This window comes from Chrysochloris asiatica, unplaced genomic scaffold (genome assembly GCF_000296735.1).
Source record: "Chrysochloris asiatica unplaced genomic scaffold, ChrAsi1.0 scaffold00274, whole genome shotgun sequence".
Lineage (NCBI taxonomy): Eukaryota > Metazoa > Chordata > Mammalia > Afrosoricida > Chrysochloridae > Chrysochloris > Chrysochloris asiatica.
The window spans coordinates 3,411,675-3,429,949 of NW_006408792.1; the positions used below are offsets into that span (position 1 = coordinate 3,411,675).

The 18,275-nt window shown below is 37.7% G+C and overlaps 1 protein-coding gene across 1 annotated transcript; it reads left to right on the forward strand.

Annotated features, from left to right (window-relative positions):
• Positions 1-16,351: 16,351 nt before the first annotated feature.
• Positions 16,352-17,666, forward strand: AGTR1 (angiotensin II receptor, type 1). Its single transcript, XM_006874391.1, has one exon. The coding sequence runs from the start codon at positions 16,396-16,398 to the stop codon at positions 17,473-17,475; it is 1,080 nt and encodes a 359-aa protein (XP_006874453.1). The 5' UTR covers positions 16,352-16,395; the 3' UTR covers positions 17,476-17,666.
• The last annotated feature ends 609 nt before the right edge of the window (positions 17,667-18,275 follow it).

Genomic DNA, 18,275 nt, shown 5'->3' on the forward strand with positions numbered 1-18,275 from the left:
ATTAATCATAAATCTTATAATTATCATTAAGCAAATATTATAAGGACTTTATATGAATAGCCAACAGAAACACAGAAGAGTCTAAAACAACTGTACATTAAAGAAGCTTCATTAAAAACTTGCAGGTCTCCTTGTACTAGCGTTGTATAGCTGAAGAGCTGCAAACTGAATCACTGACATAGCTAACCATTCAAGGGTGCTCTGACTTCCTCCTTTAAGGGACATCTAAGGGTAGCAATGCTGGCATCCCTAGCATCTGAGGAGTTGAAAATGACCCAGAAATCAACTTTTAAGTGCTTCAGGGGATTTGTGTATTTAAAGAAACTATATGTAAATATTTTCTAAAGGAGACTTGAAAATGATAATTTATTTTCACTCTTTTGATTTATAAGTTTTAACTATCTTACAGTAGATAAGAATCAAAACAAATTGGAAAAAAAAAAACACAACTGTCTCAAACAGCCATGTCTTCAGCTGAAACTGAGGAACTGAAGAGATTTTGAACTGGCAAGGAACGTTGGCCTTCTTCATACAAAAAAGATTTGTTTATAAATCAAGAGGATGTTAGAGATTTCTATCACACTGGCTTATTGTTTGAAATCTCTGCTGGCTGAAGAGAAATTGGGCTTTCCTATTTCCTTTTGTGGGGTTCCCTTCCTAACCACAATTGTTTTCAGATTGGAGGCTTGAAACATTGAGGCCAAGAACAGAGTTGGCTCAGTTAGCTGGAAGAACAAGCGGAGAGTTTTAATATCACATGAGGAAATGGAAGTATTAGCAGGACTGTTGTTAGAGCGGAGTTAGGAGGAATGACATCAACACTGTCATTTGCTGACTTGAACACTTTGTGGCTGATAGTAAAAGCAACAGTTGCTTGCCGAAAGTGATGATGAGGAAAGGAGAAACTGCTATGACAAAGTTGCATACATGAGGAGATGATGATTTTGGTGTGGCACAGAATGGTCAAAAATATTCTCCTTGCCCTTACAGAGTTGGTATTGTATGAGGAATGTGTTGCTTCACGACATGCTCTTCTGTGCAAAAATACCATATTTCGACTTTACAAACCAAGCACTGCATTTTATTTTACATTTAAAGGGGAAAACAGACAATCAGAAGACACAGTGGTGCATTATCTTAGGCAGCTATATTGAAAATTTTTAACTCCTGCTCAGATAGAACTCAAATACTGGGGATATATTTTAATTTCAAATCTGATGTGTGACATCTGGTAACTCATTGATTGCTAATGAAACTTGCCCAAGAAGCCACAGTCATCAGGGTCTCATCTTACTTTTCAGTTGACAAAGTGTTTTCTATCTACCCAGTATCCATGCCTCTTATCAAAGCCTGTTTAATTAGGAAACACTACTACTAAGCTGGCTACAACTACCGACCATTCTGACCAGGGACATAATAGAAGGTTAGAATAGGAAGAAAATGCAGAACAGAACTCACATTCATAAAATACCAGTTACTGGTTTGACAGAGACTGGAGGAATCCCAAGACTGTTGCTCTGTCTGAAGTCACTTCTAAAGACCATATCACCAATAAATAATAGGCCAACCTATGAAATCCATTACTCATCTGTCAGTTTGTAATAATGTGGTGGCTTACGTGATGCAGGAAGCTAAACCACAGGTATTTTAAATACCAGCAAGGTATACCTATAGTGGACTGGTTTCAGCTGAGTTTCCAGACTAAGACAGAGAAGGAAGAATGAAAGGCAGATTCTTTCTGAATGTTTCATGACTACAAACCATAGGAATGGCAGTGGAACACTGTCAGATAGCACAAGGGTATTGAATAGTGAAACCTTATGAATAGCAGCAGAATATAGTGTCAGAAGATGAAGCCCTCAGGTTGGAAGGCACTGACTGGGGAAGAGCTGTCTCCTCAAACTACAGTTGACCATGATGACACTAACAGTGTAAAGCTTTTGGAACCTTCATTTGCTGATAGGGCACAACTCAAAATAAGGAGAAAAAGCAATAAACATTCATTAATAATCAGACAACGAATGTATGAATAAACATCAATATCCTATATCCTAGCCACTAGTAAGCTGAAATGGACTGGTATTGGCTATATTGACTCTGACAATCACATGATTTACTATGCCAAGAATGACAAATTGAAAATGAATGGCTTAGCATTCATCAAAAAAAATTCAAGATCTGTCTTGAAGTATAATGCTGTCTGTGATAGGATAGTGTCCAGACATCTAGGAGGAAGACCAGTTAATACCACTATTATTCAAAACTACGCACCAAACACTAAAGCCAGTGCTGATGAAATGGAGGGATTCTACCAACTTCTTTAGTCTGAAATTGACCAAACATGCAATCAAGATGTATCAATAATTACTGGTAATTGGAATGCCAAGGTTGGAAACAAAAAGGAAAAAGCAGTAGTTGGAAAACAGCCTTGATGATAGAAATTATTCTGGAGATTATATGATAAAATTTTGCAAAACCAATGTCTTCTTTGCAAATACATTTTTAGTATTTAACCAGATGGAATGCACAGAAATCAAATTGAGTACACTTGTGGGACGTACTCAAGAGATGGTAGAAAAGCTCCATATCATCAGCTAAAACCAGGTCTGGGACACACTGTAATGCAGACCATCAATTGCTCATATGCAAATTCAGATTGATGTTTTAAAAAATCTAAAACAATGATGACATGGAGAGATAGAGCAGTTGAGGACTCTAGTTTAATGGAAAGAGAAAGGCTGTGTGCTGGCAGCCAAGTGGCAGGCTTGCAGAATGTGACCTTTGGTTGTTAAATTATTATATATTCCTGAGTGTTTTTGTGTACAACCCCAATCCGACCCCCCCAAAAAAAGAGGAAATAGAAGCAAATACCGTTGAGTGATGATGTACAAAGGGGATTGTAATCATTGCAATGAAATGATGAGTGTAAAACCGATGTTCTTCCATGTAAACGATCACAGAATAGACTCTGGAACTAGCTCTCCAATGTAAAGATGCTAAAGAAAATATAAGAAATGGGAAGATAAAAGAGCTGCACAGAAAATTTTCAAAGGCATCAAGAAAAGACTAAGTCTAGTATTGTAAGAAATGTGCAAAGACCTAGAGTCAGAAAACCAGAAGGGAAGAACACATATAGTAATTCTCATGCTGAAAGAACTAAAGAAAAAAATGAAGTCTTGACTTGCAATATTTTTTTTGAAGGATTCTATGGGCAAAATATTGAATGATGCAGAAGATATCAAAGGACGGTGGAAGGAATACATAGAATCAATGTACCAAAAAGAAATAGACGATGTTCAGCCATTTCAAGAGATAACATATGATCAAGAACCAACTGTACTGAAGTAAGAAGTCCAAAAAGGACTGAAGGCATTGGCAAAGGAATTGATGGAATACAAATTGAAATCTTTCAACAAACTAATGCAACACTCGAAACATTCACTTATCTGTGCCAAGAAATTTGGAAGACAGCTAGCTATCTGGCCAACTGATTGGAAGAGATCCATATTTGTGCTCATTCCAAAGAGAGATGACCCAATGGAATGTGGAAATCATTGGACAATATTATTAATATCACATGCATGTCAAATTTTTCTAAAGATAATTTTTAAAAGCTACAATAGTACATAGACAGGGAACTGCCAGTGTTTCAAGCCAGATTCAGATGAGGAGATGTAATAGGGGATATCATTGCTAGCATTAGATGGATCTTGGCTGAAAGCATAAAATACCAGAAAGATGTTTGCCTGTGCTTTATTGACTATGCAAAGGCTTTCAACTGTGTTGATCATGACAAGCTATGGACAACACTGGGAATAATGTGTATTGTTGTTGTTGTTGTTGGTAAGTGCCGTCAAGTCAGTTCCAACACATAGTGACCCTGAATAGGGTTTCTGAGGAGCGGCTGATGAGCTTGAATGACAACCTTGTGGTTCAAACCGACTTGCAGTCCATTGCATTAACCCACAGCACCACACAAGAACTCCAGAATGAGTATTATGGAACACTTTATTGTGCTCATGAGGAACCTGTACATAGACCAATAGGAAACAGACTGGTTTAAATGGCTGCACTTCTTCCAACACGGATCTATTGGTTCTTTTGGCAGCCCATGGAACTTTCAATATTCTCCTCCAACACCTTAACTCAAAAGCATCAATTCTTCTACAGTCTTCCTTATTCACTGTCCAGCTTTCACATGCATATGAGGCATTAAAAATACCATGCCTTGGGTCAGGCGCACCTTAGTCCTCAAGCTGATATCTTTGCTCTTCATCACTTTAAAAAGGTCTTGTGCAGCATATTTGCCCAATGCAATACGTCATTTGATTTCTTGACTACCTATATGTAGATATACAGAAATATAGAGATATAGAAATGTATATACTGTTGTCGTTAGGTGACATCAAGTCAGTTTCAACTCATGGAGACCCTGTGTACACTGCCCAGTCAGTCCTGTGCCATCTTTATAACCATGTTTACGATTGGGCCCATTGTTGCAGGCACTATGCCAGTACATCTCTTTGACAGTCTTCCTGTTTCTCACTGACATTCTACTTCCCCAGTTGTATTTTGAGTGTCTTCCAAACTTGGGGGCTCATTTTCTGGTCAGTGTTCCACATGTGTTCATATGCTTTCCACAGGTCAGTTTTTCAGAAGTCGATAACTAGGTCTGGCTTGGTCTGGAAGCACTGCTGAAACCTGTTGACAGGTGACCAGGTTGGTATTTGAAATACCATTAGCAGAGTATCCAGCATCACAACTGTAGACAAGCCACCACAATACAACAAACTGACAGACGAGTGGTATCTAAGTATACATACATCCACCCACTCCCACCCCCCACCCCCACCACAAGAGAATTATCAGAGCTGGCAAAACTGTCCAATCTGAGCAGTTTGTCAGCATACATTGTGACCTCCCCTTTCTGAATCTTTTAACTTCTACTTCCAACACCACAGGCAATTCCCCCATCTCTCTTTTCCAGATTGACTTGCAGGAGGAGGGAAATAGCCATTTACACCACAGTGCAAATTTTAAAACATCAACAGAAATCCCAAAATTCATAGCATCCACATATTGCAGTATATGATCTCATTTGAATTTTCCAATAATGTTTTAAGCCAAGTAGGGCAAATACTATTACATCACCATCAGTATTATTATCATTGTTTTTCAGCTGAAGGAAAATGAGTCACAGATTAAGTGAGAAGCTCATAAGAGGTAAATCATGTGCTTGATTCAGATCTTGATTCCCATCATCATGTTCTCCCCACCACGTTACTCTGGCGTTCACCTGAGTCAATGTATTCCCCTCCCAGATAGATTTCAGTTGTAAAGGTGGTTTGGCGTTAAGATGTACCCTGCCTGACCTCATCTGTAATTTACTAGATAATATCTTGTTGGGTTCTTCTCAGCTACACTACCCCTAACTGTTGAAAAGAAATAAAAAGTTGAATGAGTAATTCTCAAGCTACACTTAGGCATCTCTACTTCAGTACTTTCTATAGGCCAAATGAAAACATTTCATTTCAGCTGAAGATATTTCTGTTGTTTGATTTGCTTTTGCCTGTAAATCATGACTATTAATATTTAAGGCAGAGTTTCAAGTCAAGATACCATGAAACCCATTCCATGGAAGCACTTTAAACTCAGAGCAACCCTAAATGAACTACAGGTTCATTTCAACAAACAAATAAACCAAGGCTCAATATGATATGCACTGGATTGCAAATCACAAGGTCCTTGGTTCAAGCCTGTCAGCTGCTGCTTGGGAGAAAGATGAGACTTTCTGCTCCCTCAAAGATTTAAAAGCCTCAGAAACCATATACAGAGTCAACCTATACTATACTCAATGACACTTAACAATTTTTACAGAAGCAGACTGCCACATCTTTTTCCCACAGAACAGTTTGTGAATTGAAACCACCTGTCTTTTTCATTAACAATCAAATTCTAAACCACTGCTTCATCGGGGCTCCTTCAAGATGCCTTTAGGGCAGTGGTTTACTAATATTTGTGTGCAGCAGAATCACCTGAAGAACTCACTAACACATAGCTTACTGGGCCCCCTTTTCCCCCACCCCTTCAACAATCTCTGATTTTGAAGGCCTGGGGTGAGATTTACATTTCTCACAAATGTGCTGGTACGGCTAGTGATGCTGTTCAAGGACCAGGCCTGTGAGAAACATTGTTGGGGGCCACGTAGGTGACTTAAACACTGATACTGTGCTGTTCAATGCAGTGACAAGACACAGGTAGTGATTAAGCACTTGAACTCTGGTTAGTGCCAATTGAGACATACTGTAAGTCAAAATTACATTCTGGAATTTGAAGGCTTGCTACCAAAAAAAGAAAAACAGAATGTAAAATATCTCAAGGTCATTAATAATGAATACATAGTGAAATAATAGTAATATGATTGATATCTGGCCTCAAATAAGGAGACCTTGTTGGCTCAGATTAAGCATTGGTCTGCTAACCACAAGGTCAGTGGAGTGGTTCAAACTCACCAGCCTCTCCGCAAGAGAAAGATGAGGTTACCTCTTCCTGTAAAAATTTAGTCTCAGAAAGCCTATGGAGCAGTTCTGTTCTGTCATATAGGATCACTGTGAATCGGAATTCACTCCAGGGCAGTGTTTGGTTTGGGTTTTGAGTATAATCTCCATTCCTCTGTGTGTGTGTGTGTGTGTGTGTGTGTGTGTGTGTGCACGCACGCGTGTGTTGTGGCGAGTGACATAGAGACATGAAACTGAATCATGGTAATTGCCAAACTTTAAAAAGTTCTATTTTCCCACAAAGAATATGAGATAGGTTCACTTTGTGTTATTTTAACATTGTGTACCTCTTTCATAGAATGACATAATCTTGCTGCAGGGCATGCTTTTTATGTTGTTTTTAGCCATGGCCATATGTGTACCCTTTCACCTGGGTACTGCCAGTGAATAACACAATGAATGCCTAGGAGGGTCACAGTTTTTGCCATAAATGGAGTTAAACAAGCTAAGTGGAACTCAAACCCATAACCTTGACATCATCAACTACACCAGCTATACAAATGTTATGCTTTAGAAACATTTATTTGAATTATAATTAAAAGAAAAAATCAGATTCAACTTTAAGACAACTGGTTTTATATTGAAAGATGGTTGGATGGAGGATAACTCACTCCCATTCTGATTCATAATAATCCTGGCTCACAACAACCCTGTACAGAGTTTCTGAAGTTGTAAATATTTAAGGGAGCAGAAAGCCTCATCTTTCTCTCACAGATAGTTGGTGGATTTGAACTTCCAGAATGCTCCTTAGAACCCAGGATGGCTAGATTTCATCTCTCATACTGTAGACATATTATCAGGAGGGACCAGTCCTAGAGAAGGACATCATGTTTAGTAAAGTGGATGATCAGGAAAAAAAAAAAAGGAAGACCCCCAACAAGATGGATTGGCACAGTGGCAACAGCAATGGATTGAAGTGTAGCAATGATTGTTAGGTTGGCACAGGATCCAGCAGTGTTTCGTTCTGTTGTGTATAAGGTCGTTATGAGTCAGCATTGACTATACAGCACCTAATAACAACACTAAGCCTCCTTACATGTTGTTTAGGACAAATTTGCAGACTATCATTCCACAGATTATTCCTACTGCAACCAGTATGTGAGGGCAATTTGGAGAAACTTGTACAGTCTAGGGAATTTTCAACCCTTCTAGCTTCCTTTTAAAAGTATGACTATATGGTTTGTATAAGGTTAAAATGCCTCAACATAAGGAAAACAAAAATTCTCACAACTGTGCCAATAAGCAATATCATCATAAACAAAGAAAACATTGAAGTCTTAAGGGTTTCATTTTACTTGAATCCAGACAAAACTCTTGAAAATAGCAGTCAATAAATCAAATGATGTTTTCCATTTGGCAAATCTGATGCAAACAAACTCTTTAAAGTATTAAAAATCTTTGATATTACATTGAGGGCTAAGGTGCACCTGACACAAACTATTTTCAATAGCTTCAAATGAATGCACAAGCTGGACAGTGAACAAGAAAGATAGAAGATGAATTGATGCCTTTGAATTATAGCACTAGCAAAGAATATTGAATATATCATGGACTGACAGAGCAAACAAATCCATCTTAGAAGAAATAAAGTCAGAATGCTTCTTAGAAGTGAGGACAGCAAAACTTTGCCTCACAGACTCAGTGCAGGTTATCTGGAGAAGGACATCATGCTTTGTAAAGTAGGGAATCGGGTGAAAAATGAGATGTACTGACACAGTGGCTGCAACAATGGGCTCAAACATGGCAATGATGGTGAGGATGGCTCAGGCCCCAGCAGTGTTTTCTCTGTTATGTAGGAGGTCACTATGAGTCAACAGCACTTAACAACAACATAGTATTAAAAACTCTAATCTGAAATGAATTGCCATGTGGTCAATAAATATAAAACTCATAATACATATAAATTATATAGTAGCATAATTACTTAAGGATATAAATTAATTAGGGTTTCCTTTCACACCCAGTAACAGTCTTCACATTTTCCTTAAAGTGGAATTTCAAAGATCAACCATTTCTGCTGCTGAATTAAAGTTTGAAAGAGACCAAAGCAATGTGACTTCACATACAGAGTCTGGTTTTGTTCACAAGTTGGATAAAGAGCTGTCGATTGACAAAAAGCTGACAAAATAGGTGCTGCCTTTTTCAACTGTTGAATAAGAAAAACTTGTGTGCAATCTCCAAGAACCCTATTATTAAAAATGTTTTCCCTACTTTTGAGGGCCAAGACTGGTTGAAGTATGCTTATAATTCCAGTGGGAAAATTGCATGAGGTCATGTGTTTGGAAAGTTCGGAAATATGACAGGACAGGAGTACATTTCTATACATGCTTTGTTTCAAGTGGAATTCTGTTTTTCTTTTCTCCTAGTCCTTGGAGCTCTCCTTTCTCCAGGCTCCCAGAAAGCAGTCCATGGCCCTTCAAGCTTAACAACTAGAATATTTTTACTAACAACAATATGTCAAACAAGATTTTTAAGTATGTGAGTTAGACATGATCATCTATCTTTCATTCCTCCCTGTTTCTCTTTTCTTTTTTAAACTAAAAGAAGATTTTTAAGCATATGAGTTAGACTTAATCCCGTATCTTTCATTCCTACCTGTTTCTTTTTTCAAAAGAGAAAAACAAAAGCAGTCCAGAGTTTGGAATAGACAAAATAAAGGAAATATCATAGGGATAAAGGAAGTTGTTGGAGGAGTTGCCACATCCATTGCAGTTGAAATGTCTAAAAGATCATTTATGATGAACACAAATTTCTGAAGTAGAGAGGAATTTATTTGTAGTCATGTGCTCCATTATTAAATAACAAAGTCTTTAATAATTCTTGAGAAGCTAAACTTTAGGATCAGCATTATACTTTCATGGAAATTCATACCCTAATTTGAAATTGTCATTAATAAAACTTGGTTCTTTGAGTTCTTGTGCTATATTTGGGTGAAACAAAGGAGAGGATAAATTGGGGATGAGGGGATATCTTACCATCATCATCTTGGCTTCTTAAAATTGGTACATGCGAAAGTTAGACAGTACCTTCTGTTTAATTCTGTGTGCAGGGAAACAACCAGGGGTGATAATGACTTGGGAACAAGGTCAAAAGTTATTATTTACCACTTAGACATATGAGTTACTCATTAAGTTTGAGGAGATTGGATCTTAAATATTGAATTTGTATTAATTTTAGTAAAGTTTGTACTATATGAGAGAAACATTCAAGAACTACAGGGACTACTAGAGTGAATAAAATTATCTCTAAGGAAAGCTTTTAACTTACAGAAGTTAAGCTGGAATTGTCAACCAATTTCATGGCAAAGCGGTTCTAGCCACTTACCCCACAATGTCAGGCTCTCTGCCCTGCCTCCATTTCCTTAGCTGCCAAGTCTACCATCATGGAAGATGGTAAGGTTTTGAAAGTTTGAATGCTTCATCAGAGGGAGACGGATTAAATTATTTTAACTCCAGATCATGAGTGGGGCAATTTCTAGTCAAGATTGAGACAATGGACTAAATAGGCAGTGAATGGTCCTTCCTGCTCTGTTACATACATACTGGGTCACAGCTCCATAGGAGTTGAGACTACATGGGTCAGAGAAGGATCAATACTAGACACAACTGAGATTAAGTCCTAATGGTTTACCAGAATGAAGGTTAGGGTCACTTCTTGTTGCTGTTGTTGTTGTTAAGTGTCAAGTCGTTTCTGAATCATAGTGACTCTGTATAGTTTTTCCTCGGAGCAACTGGTGGGTTTGGACCACCGACCTTGCTGTTAGCGGTCTATTTGCTTACCCTACAATGCCTCACCAGGACTCTGCCACATTAGGGTAACTAAACTTGTGCACTGAAGGCATTTGAAAGTTGGTCTCCTAATTAAAGGCAGGAACTAGAAACTGCTGTCTAATCATGACCAAAGACTAGAAAATTTCTGTATACCAGCCAAGGTTTGACTTGGGAAGAAAACGGATGTGGAAGAGTGGGTGGAGTGCCTAATCAGAAGTGTCTGCAGAAAAATATGTGGTTGGAATTAAGATGAGAAGCTGGCATTTTGTACTCATCCAAATCACTAAGTGCTGTATGCTCAAGGATACTAAAACTTCATAGGCCTTCCACATCACTCAGCCTTCATAAGTAAGTTAACTCCCATTGAATTTGAACTTGCAGTCAAAATTTTCAAAAACCTAATAGGAATTCATATGCTAAGAAAGATCATCCATAGATGTAAAAACTAGCAGAATTTATACCTGAGGGGCATCAAATAATAAGCATTTGAGTAGGAACTTTACAGATGTTACAAATGTTTAAGGAAATAAAGGAACAAACAGACTCCACAAAATAAGAAGTCTAAGTAGTGAAAACAAGTGGATTTGAGAAAGAAGCAAGTAGAACCAATACAATTTTTAGTGTCAACTTCTCATATGATTCAGTGAATTCACAAATGGAAATTGACTACAGTTGTTGACTCTAGAATGCTTTATTCTTTACGAAGGGAGAGAAAGAAGGATAAACAGCTGCTTTTTAAAGTCTGAACTATAAAATAGAATAAAGAGAATGACTTTTGAACTGGGCGGTTTATTGTACTGTCAAGCAAGAAAACCGAATGATTTAGAAACGTTGGCCTACTCTTTGATGTCTGAGAAAGACACTTTGGTAGAAAATAATTCTAAAATATAATTACTTAATTTTTTAGTCACCTCTTAATTATTATAGGAAACTATGGGTTTGTTTGTTTTTCCTCTTTAGATTATAAACTCATTTAAAAAGGAGCTTGTGATGAACAATTTTACTGGATTGGTTTCAGGTTGCGTGAAATCTTAAGGTATTAATATTCTAATCAAAAGTCTTAGGGAAATGTTTTTTAAAAGAAGAAAGAAAATCTTTCTTATCCTTGATTTAAAAAGCCTGGGAAGCTGTCAGGGAGTTCAATTTAGCTGCTATGAAAGCGAGCAGTGAATAAATGCAGTTTGGCTACCATGAGCCAACCCTATGTTTGCAACAGATTGAAAGTTCCCACCTGACTCATGGTAAATTTATTCAGCTGCTTAAATTTTATTTTTACTCATACTCCGAAAATACAACAGCTTGGTATTTTTAGACTTGTGATGATAACAGAAGGAATTTACCAATGATAAATCTCTCTCTTTTTTTTATATAATTGCTTGTGCATTCTTGACCCATAGCTGTTCTGAGTCAGTGGTTTCTTTACATTCTTAAAGCAATAGTAAAGAGTAAAATAAAATACAACTATTTAACTCTTGCTATTTGACAGGTATGTACGATGCTTTTACATTATCTAATTCCTACAACAACTAAGCATTATTTCTTACAGATGAGGAAACTGAGGTTCACGTTCAGAAAAATAAGGTGATTTACCCAAAGCCACACAGATTTTTAAGTGTCAAGGAAAGATTCCATTATAGATCCTTTTACTCCAAGCCCCATTTTCTTTGGCCCAAGGGGGAAAGATACTGTGGATTCATGTTTGCTATAGTCAGGTAAGAGATATGGCAAGACCCAGAAGTAGGGAGAGAGATTCTTCTGTGTTTTTCATTGGTGTTCTACTTGCCTATACCCTACTGAGAGATTAAGCAGCATGGAAATGAAATGCAAATGTGTTCTGGGACTCATAAGTTTAGTTTTTCTAGTAGATCACATTCCTCTCCATCAACTGGAAGGATCAAAAATTGCCAAAACAAGATCCCCTTCAACTTCAAAGAGAAAAATAATTTCACCCTTTCTAATTCATTCACTCATCAACAGTCGGGGTGCATGCCAAACACTAGAGTTTTATTTTTCTCTTCTTTCTGAGAAACAAGTTTCTCTCAAGAAGTTTATCTGGGCCAGTGGAGTAGGCTCATGTAAGCATGCTATTTCTCAGTTCACACATGGCAAGTATAGCTCATGATACCTTCCTCCTCAGAAATGCTTGGTGTACCTTCATTCCCCACAGCCCTGCCTAAAGGTTGTGTGGTGGTTGTATGCTGTGGTGTCGTTTCCAATTCATAGTGACCCTGAATAGGGTTTCCAAGGCTGTAAATCTTTATGGGAGCAGAAAGCCTCATCTTTCTCCCATGGGCAACTGGTAGGTAGCTTTGAATTGCTGAGCTTGTGATTAGCAGCCAGATTCTTAACCCACTACTCTACCAGAGCTCCTTAGAGAGTTGTGTAGTAGCTTTAAATCTACAGAATAGTTTCCCCAGATGATCCTACAGGCATAGCAAGAAGAGAGAAGTTGAAATGATGACTCAATCTTTACTCCTGCTCACCTGGTCAACTAGTTGCCACTAAGTTCTGACGACTCTTTCTTAAGCATTTTCCAAAGTCTAAATGCCATCTCCTCTGTGATTCTCCGCTTTCCCCAAGTTGGCTGGGTCAGTGATAAACACAGAATGTTCCACATGCTTCTGGTATAGAAGAATATTCAACACACTCTACTCTGGTTCTGTATGCAAGGCTCCTGTCCCCCAACAGCTAGACGCAACTGCATCAAAGGAAACAAAAGGCTGTCACTTTATTCATTTGCATCACTGACTCCAGCACAGAATTCAGTGTAACCGATGCATGATTAGCCCCTGAATGTGCTATTTGTATTTCTGCTCCTCTGTACTTGCTCACACTGTTTCATCACCAAAAATTCATCACCCTCCCTTTTCCTCTAGTCTCAATAGTGAAAAAATGCGTTCCCTCACTGTGTAGGAAGTCTAGGTCATTACTCAGATAAATGTTTATGTTTTACTAAATATTATAGTTCTGTGTCCAGAGAGTCTCAAGTGAGATATTCATTAAACTAATAATTAATAACATCACTAAAACTTCCAGGATGCTCTCTTCGTTGTTAAGAGCAATGTTTACACACCAAACACTAGCCAGCATAAATCCAAGGGAACAAAAGAGGTTTCCCTGAGTTTGTGAAGGAGTTAATTGTCTTAAACTATGTTTGTAAATTGGTCTTTTCAAACACAGAGCTCTTTCCCATAAAAATGTTGTATAAATGATACTGAAAGTTCCAGACTGGTCAATAAAATTCTACTCATTCTAGACATACAATGAATAAGACCAACCTGAGTCGTATGTTCTCAAAGTACAGTCAAAGGGGAAAAGTAAGAAGAAAGGATAATTTCCTCCCTACTGTTGTAAGTCAATGACAGTGGGGTGTTTTGTTTGGTGAGAGGTCAGGAGTATCCAGTGGAATCTAACACATTTAGTTTGTTCCTTGCTGTCTTTTAGTGCTTACATGCCAAACTCAACCAAATATTTACCACTTCCCTCATTCTCCATTATGGAGTGCAGAATCAGGCCCTGTATAGTCTTTGAGGTTCTTTAACCTTGAAGGTTCCAATTTTTCCTTAGGAAAAAATCCAGATGACCTCAAATAGATGTTACAAGGTTAAAAAGAGACATAAATTAATCCACATTAAGGTGTAAATGACTGCTAGCCCCAATACCTTTTATGAAGCATACACTTTATTAAAAAGAGAATATTAGTTTATATAGATTAATTTATACTTACAAATTGGCATCATTTCAGTAAAATAAATGGAAAAATCAACAAGGTGCAAGTTAATCCTTCTTAAGTGAGAAAAAAAATAGATCCTACCTCCGTGAATTTAAATTTAAATTTAAAAGAAACTAGTTTCTTTTAAATTTTTCCTTCTTTTCATCTTCTGTTTTATAAAAAGCAGATTTCTAAAAGCACTGAAAATTTTTTTTTGCCCTATTTTATTTTTCTTGTTCTAATTGAGTGCTAGATATGTTTTATGAGGTTTTTAGGGAAATATAATATAAATTAATTTCATAAGCCTCATAGAAATTAATCTCTATACTCAATACTCAGTGTTTTAAGTTATTCACTCATTCATTTCTCTACTCCCTCATTTATTCATTAGACATTTCTTATCTGTCTCCTGTAATGTACCACAGCCTAAACTATTAAACAAAATGACTTTGACACAAAATCTACCTTCAGGGAGCTGATGTAAAGAGGGGAAGACAGATATGTCAATTATAAGATGATCATATTGTAAAAAACGTTGTCCATTGTACCAAAGGGACTAAGAAAAGGGAGCGTCAACTGTACAGGAAAGTCTTGACTGCTTCAAAGATGATGTGACATTTGAAGTGTATAATGACTTTTTTGTTGTTGTTAAATGCCACTGACCCTGTATTGGGTTTCCAAGGAGCCGCTGGTAAGTTTGAATGACGGACTTTGTGGTTCAAACCACCCTTGTGGCCCAATGCTTATCCTACAGCACCACACTAGGACTCCATATAAGTGGTTATTGTACCTATGATGAAGCCCAACTTAGTGATAGAGATTTTCCCAATACTCATTGCATTTAAGTTATTCATTCATTCATTTCTCTGTCAAGTTGGTTCTGGCTCAGAGCAATCATGTATAGGGTTTCCAAGGAATATGTAGCTGACGGGTTTGAACTGCCAACCATGTAGTTAGTAGTCTAGTGTTTACCCTACAGCACTACCCCAGGACTCACTCCTGATATAGCAACAGAGTATACTCATACTCATCTATGCCCAGGACCACTGCCCTGTCTAGCCATTCCCACACATGCCCAATGCTAATCTTCACTTCAGAGCATGCCTAGCCACATTGAGACACTCCCCTACAGCCCCTTCAGCCCCTTCCCAGGGCTTCCTGATGGACTTCTGTCTAGGACAGAATATATTTATTTCCTAAGTCACAAAAATGAATGGCTTACTTATGTTGTTGTTGTTGTTAAGTGCCGTCGAGTCGGGTCCGACCCATAGCGACCCTGTACAGGGTTTCCGAGGGTGTAAATCTTTACGGGAGTAGAAAGCCTCATCTTTCTCCCACTTATAGATTATTTAAAATATCATAATAAATATTTGCAGAAGCCTTTGTGGAGCACATTTCTGAATATTCTTCCTAAAATCATAAGGAACTACTGCTATCTTCAGCCCTCACTAAACCTTTTTTTTTTTTTTAAGTAATCTTGACCTAACCTATTCATTTTGAGATTCTTATTACACAAATAGTTAACCTCAGAGTTAATTCCAGAAATGTTTAGGATTCAACCCCTTATGCTAGACTGAGTTGAAAGGTAAAGAATACTTTAAAGAATGCAAGCTACTGCTTTTACAGCCCTGGAAAACCATGGAGAAAATGCTACTCGCCAACGTCTTCAACCTTCCCTCTACCCTGAAGAAATTAATTCCCACAATGATCAATTTGTCAGGAACATAGAGGAGTTATTCTGACCATGCAACCATGTAAAGGAGGATGCTAATGATTTTTAAGCCTAAGTAAAGAGAGCAAGATGAAAGAAGTGAATGTGTCACACTTCTGAGATTAAAGACAAAATTAATTGGCCTTGCTTACTTCCAGAAAAACTCAGATCTTCTTGCTGAATAACTAATTCAGTAACGTTTTTGAGGTTTAAATTATCGATTTTAATCAATTTGGAAGCTAGGCTTTGCCTACAGAAAAATAACATAGGCCTGGATATTGTTGTTCAGTGCCATCAAGTCGGTTCCGACCCATAGCGACACTGTATAGAGTTTCCAAGGAGCGGCTGGTGGGTTTGAATTGCTGATCTCACAGTTCAAACTGACTCTGTAGACCAGCACATTAACCCACAGTGCCACACCAGAACTCCATACACCTGGATACATTTAGTCATATAGGACGTTATCACTTCACAAATTTACTTTCAAACATACAATCTAATTATTTTTTCCTAAGACTGGGTTCATGACTGTGAAATGAAATTATTTCTTTGTTATTTACAACTGGAAGTTATTTTTTTTAATCCTTATTTCCTACAGGTGCATTTGGCATAGTATCCGGGATTAACCCAAACCAGGAGTTCAAAATGATCCTCAACTCTTCTACAGAAGATGGTATTAAACGAATCCAAGATGACTGTCCCAAAGCTGGAAGACATAATTACATATTTATCATGATCCCTACTTTATACAGCATCATCTTTGTGGTGGGAATATTTGGGAATAGTTTGGTGGTAATTGTCATTTATTTTTACATGAAACTAAAAACGGTGGCCAGTGTTTTCCTTTTAAATTTAGCACTGGCTGATTTATGCTTCTTACTGACTTTGCCACTGTGGGCTGTCTACACTGCTATGGAATACCGCTGGCCCTTTGGCAATTACCTGTGTAAAATTGCATCAGCCAGCGTGAGTTTCAACCTCTATGCCAGTGTGTTTCTACTCACATGTCTCAGCATTGACCGATACCTGGCCATCGTTCATCCCATGAAGTCCCGTCTTCGGCGCACAATGCTTGTAGCCAAAGTAACTTGCATCATTATTTGGCTGCTGGCTGGCTTGGCCAGTTTGCCATCAGTAATCCACCGAAATGTTTTTTTCATTGAGAACACAAATATCACAGTATGTGCTTTCCATTATGAATCAAAAAATTCAACCCTCCCCATAGGGCTAGGCCTAACCAAGAATATATTGGGGTTTTTGTTTCCTTTTCTGATCATTCTTACAAGTTACACTCTTATTTGGAAAACCCTAAAGAAGGCTTATGAAATTCAAAAGAACAAGCCAAGAAATGATGATATTTTTAAGATTATCATGGCAATTGTGCTTTTCTTCTTCTTTTCTTGGGTTCCCCACCAGATATTTACTTTTCTGGATGTACTGATTCAGCTGGGCATCATACATGACTGCCAAATTGCAGATATTGTTGACACCGCCATGCCTATCACCATTTGCATTGCTTACTTTAACAATTGCCTAAATCCTTTTTTTTATGGCTTTCTGGGAAAAAAATTTAAAAAATATATTCTCCAGCTTCTGAAATACATTCCTCCAAAGGCTAAATCCCATCCAAGCCTATCCACAAAAATGAGCACACTTTCTTACCGCCCCTCAGATAATGTAAGCTCATCCACCAAGAAGTCTGCTCCATGTTTTGAGATTGAGTGAGGCACCTGTCTGTGAAGTCACCTTGTGAAACAAACAGAAAAATCATTCCTCCAGCATACTTCACTAGTGAATGAGCATTAGGTCATTTCAGAATTTAAGGAGAAAATGGATTGTGTGAATTGAACTGATTTTTCTAAAGCTCAGAACAAAAGCTTTTTTTTTCCTTTTTGCAGCAAATGTAAAGCCACATTTTGCATCATTCTGCATTGATAACTGAATCCACTCAGTTGTTAACCAAAAATAAGTGGTTCGAACCTATCTGCCACTCCAGAGGAAAAAGATGTGGCAGTCTGTCTCCAGAGAGATTTACAGTCATGGAAATCCTACCAAGGCAGTTCTACTCTGTCATTTTACTGGCAGATATGTAGTCTCCCCAGTCTGCTCTTGTTCTATTTTTTTTTTACATCCATGTGTTCTTTTTGTTATTATTTCCATATTTCAAATTGCTAAACCTTTAGAGGAGAAACAGGAAATGAGAGCTCAGGACTGCACTGCCTAATTTCCAAAGGACAATACAAAGGGTTGTGCCTGATTTAGCTATGTAGCAAATATGGTTCATCTGTACCTACCTGCTACTGCACATTTTGTATGAAGAGATGCTAAGCAGTCACTGTCAAGTTTAAAAACATTTTGTGAAACTCAACCTGTGTCTTAGAGATCTACACTGCCCAAGGAATGCCAGTTTGAGGGTTTTTGGTATCATTGTATTATTAATGTCACATATAAAAGTTGACTCTTTGTAAAGATGTTACTCTGGTCCTAGGTATTAAGTGTCTTCATAGTCATATTAGTTTTATTTT

What these genes read in the sequence shown, in the direction of transcription:
- AGTR1 (XM_006874391.1), top strand. Translation starts at nt 16,396, where the DNA reads ATGATCCTCAACTCTTCTACAGAAGATGGTATTAAACGAATCCAAGAT.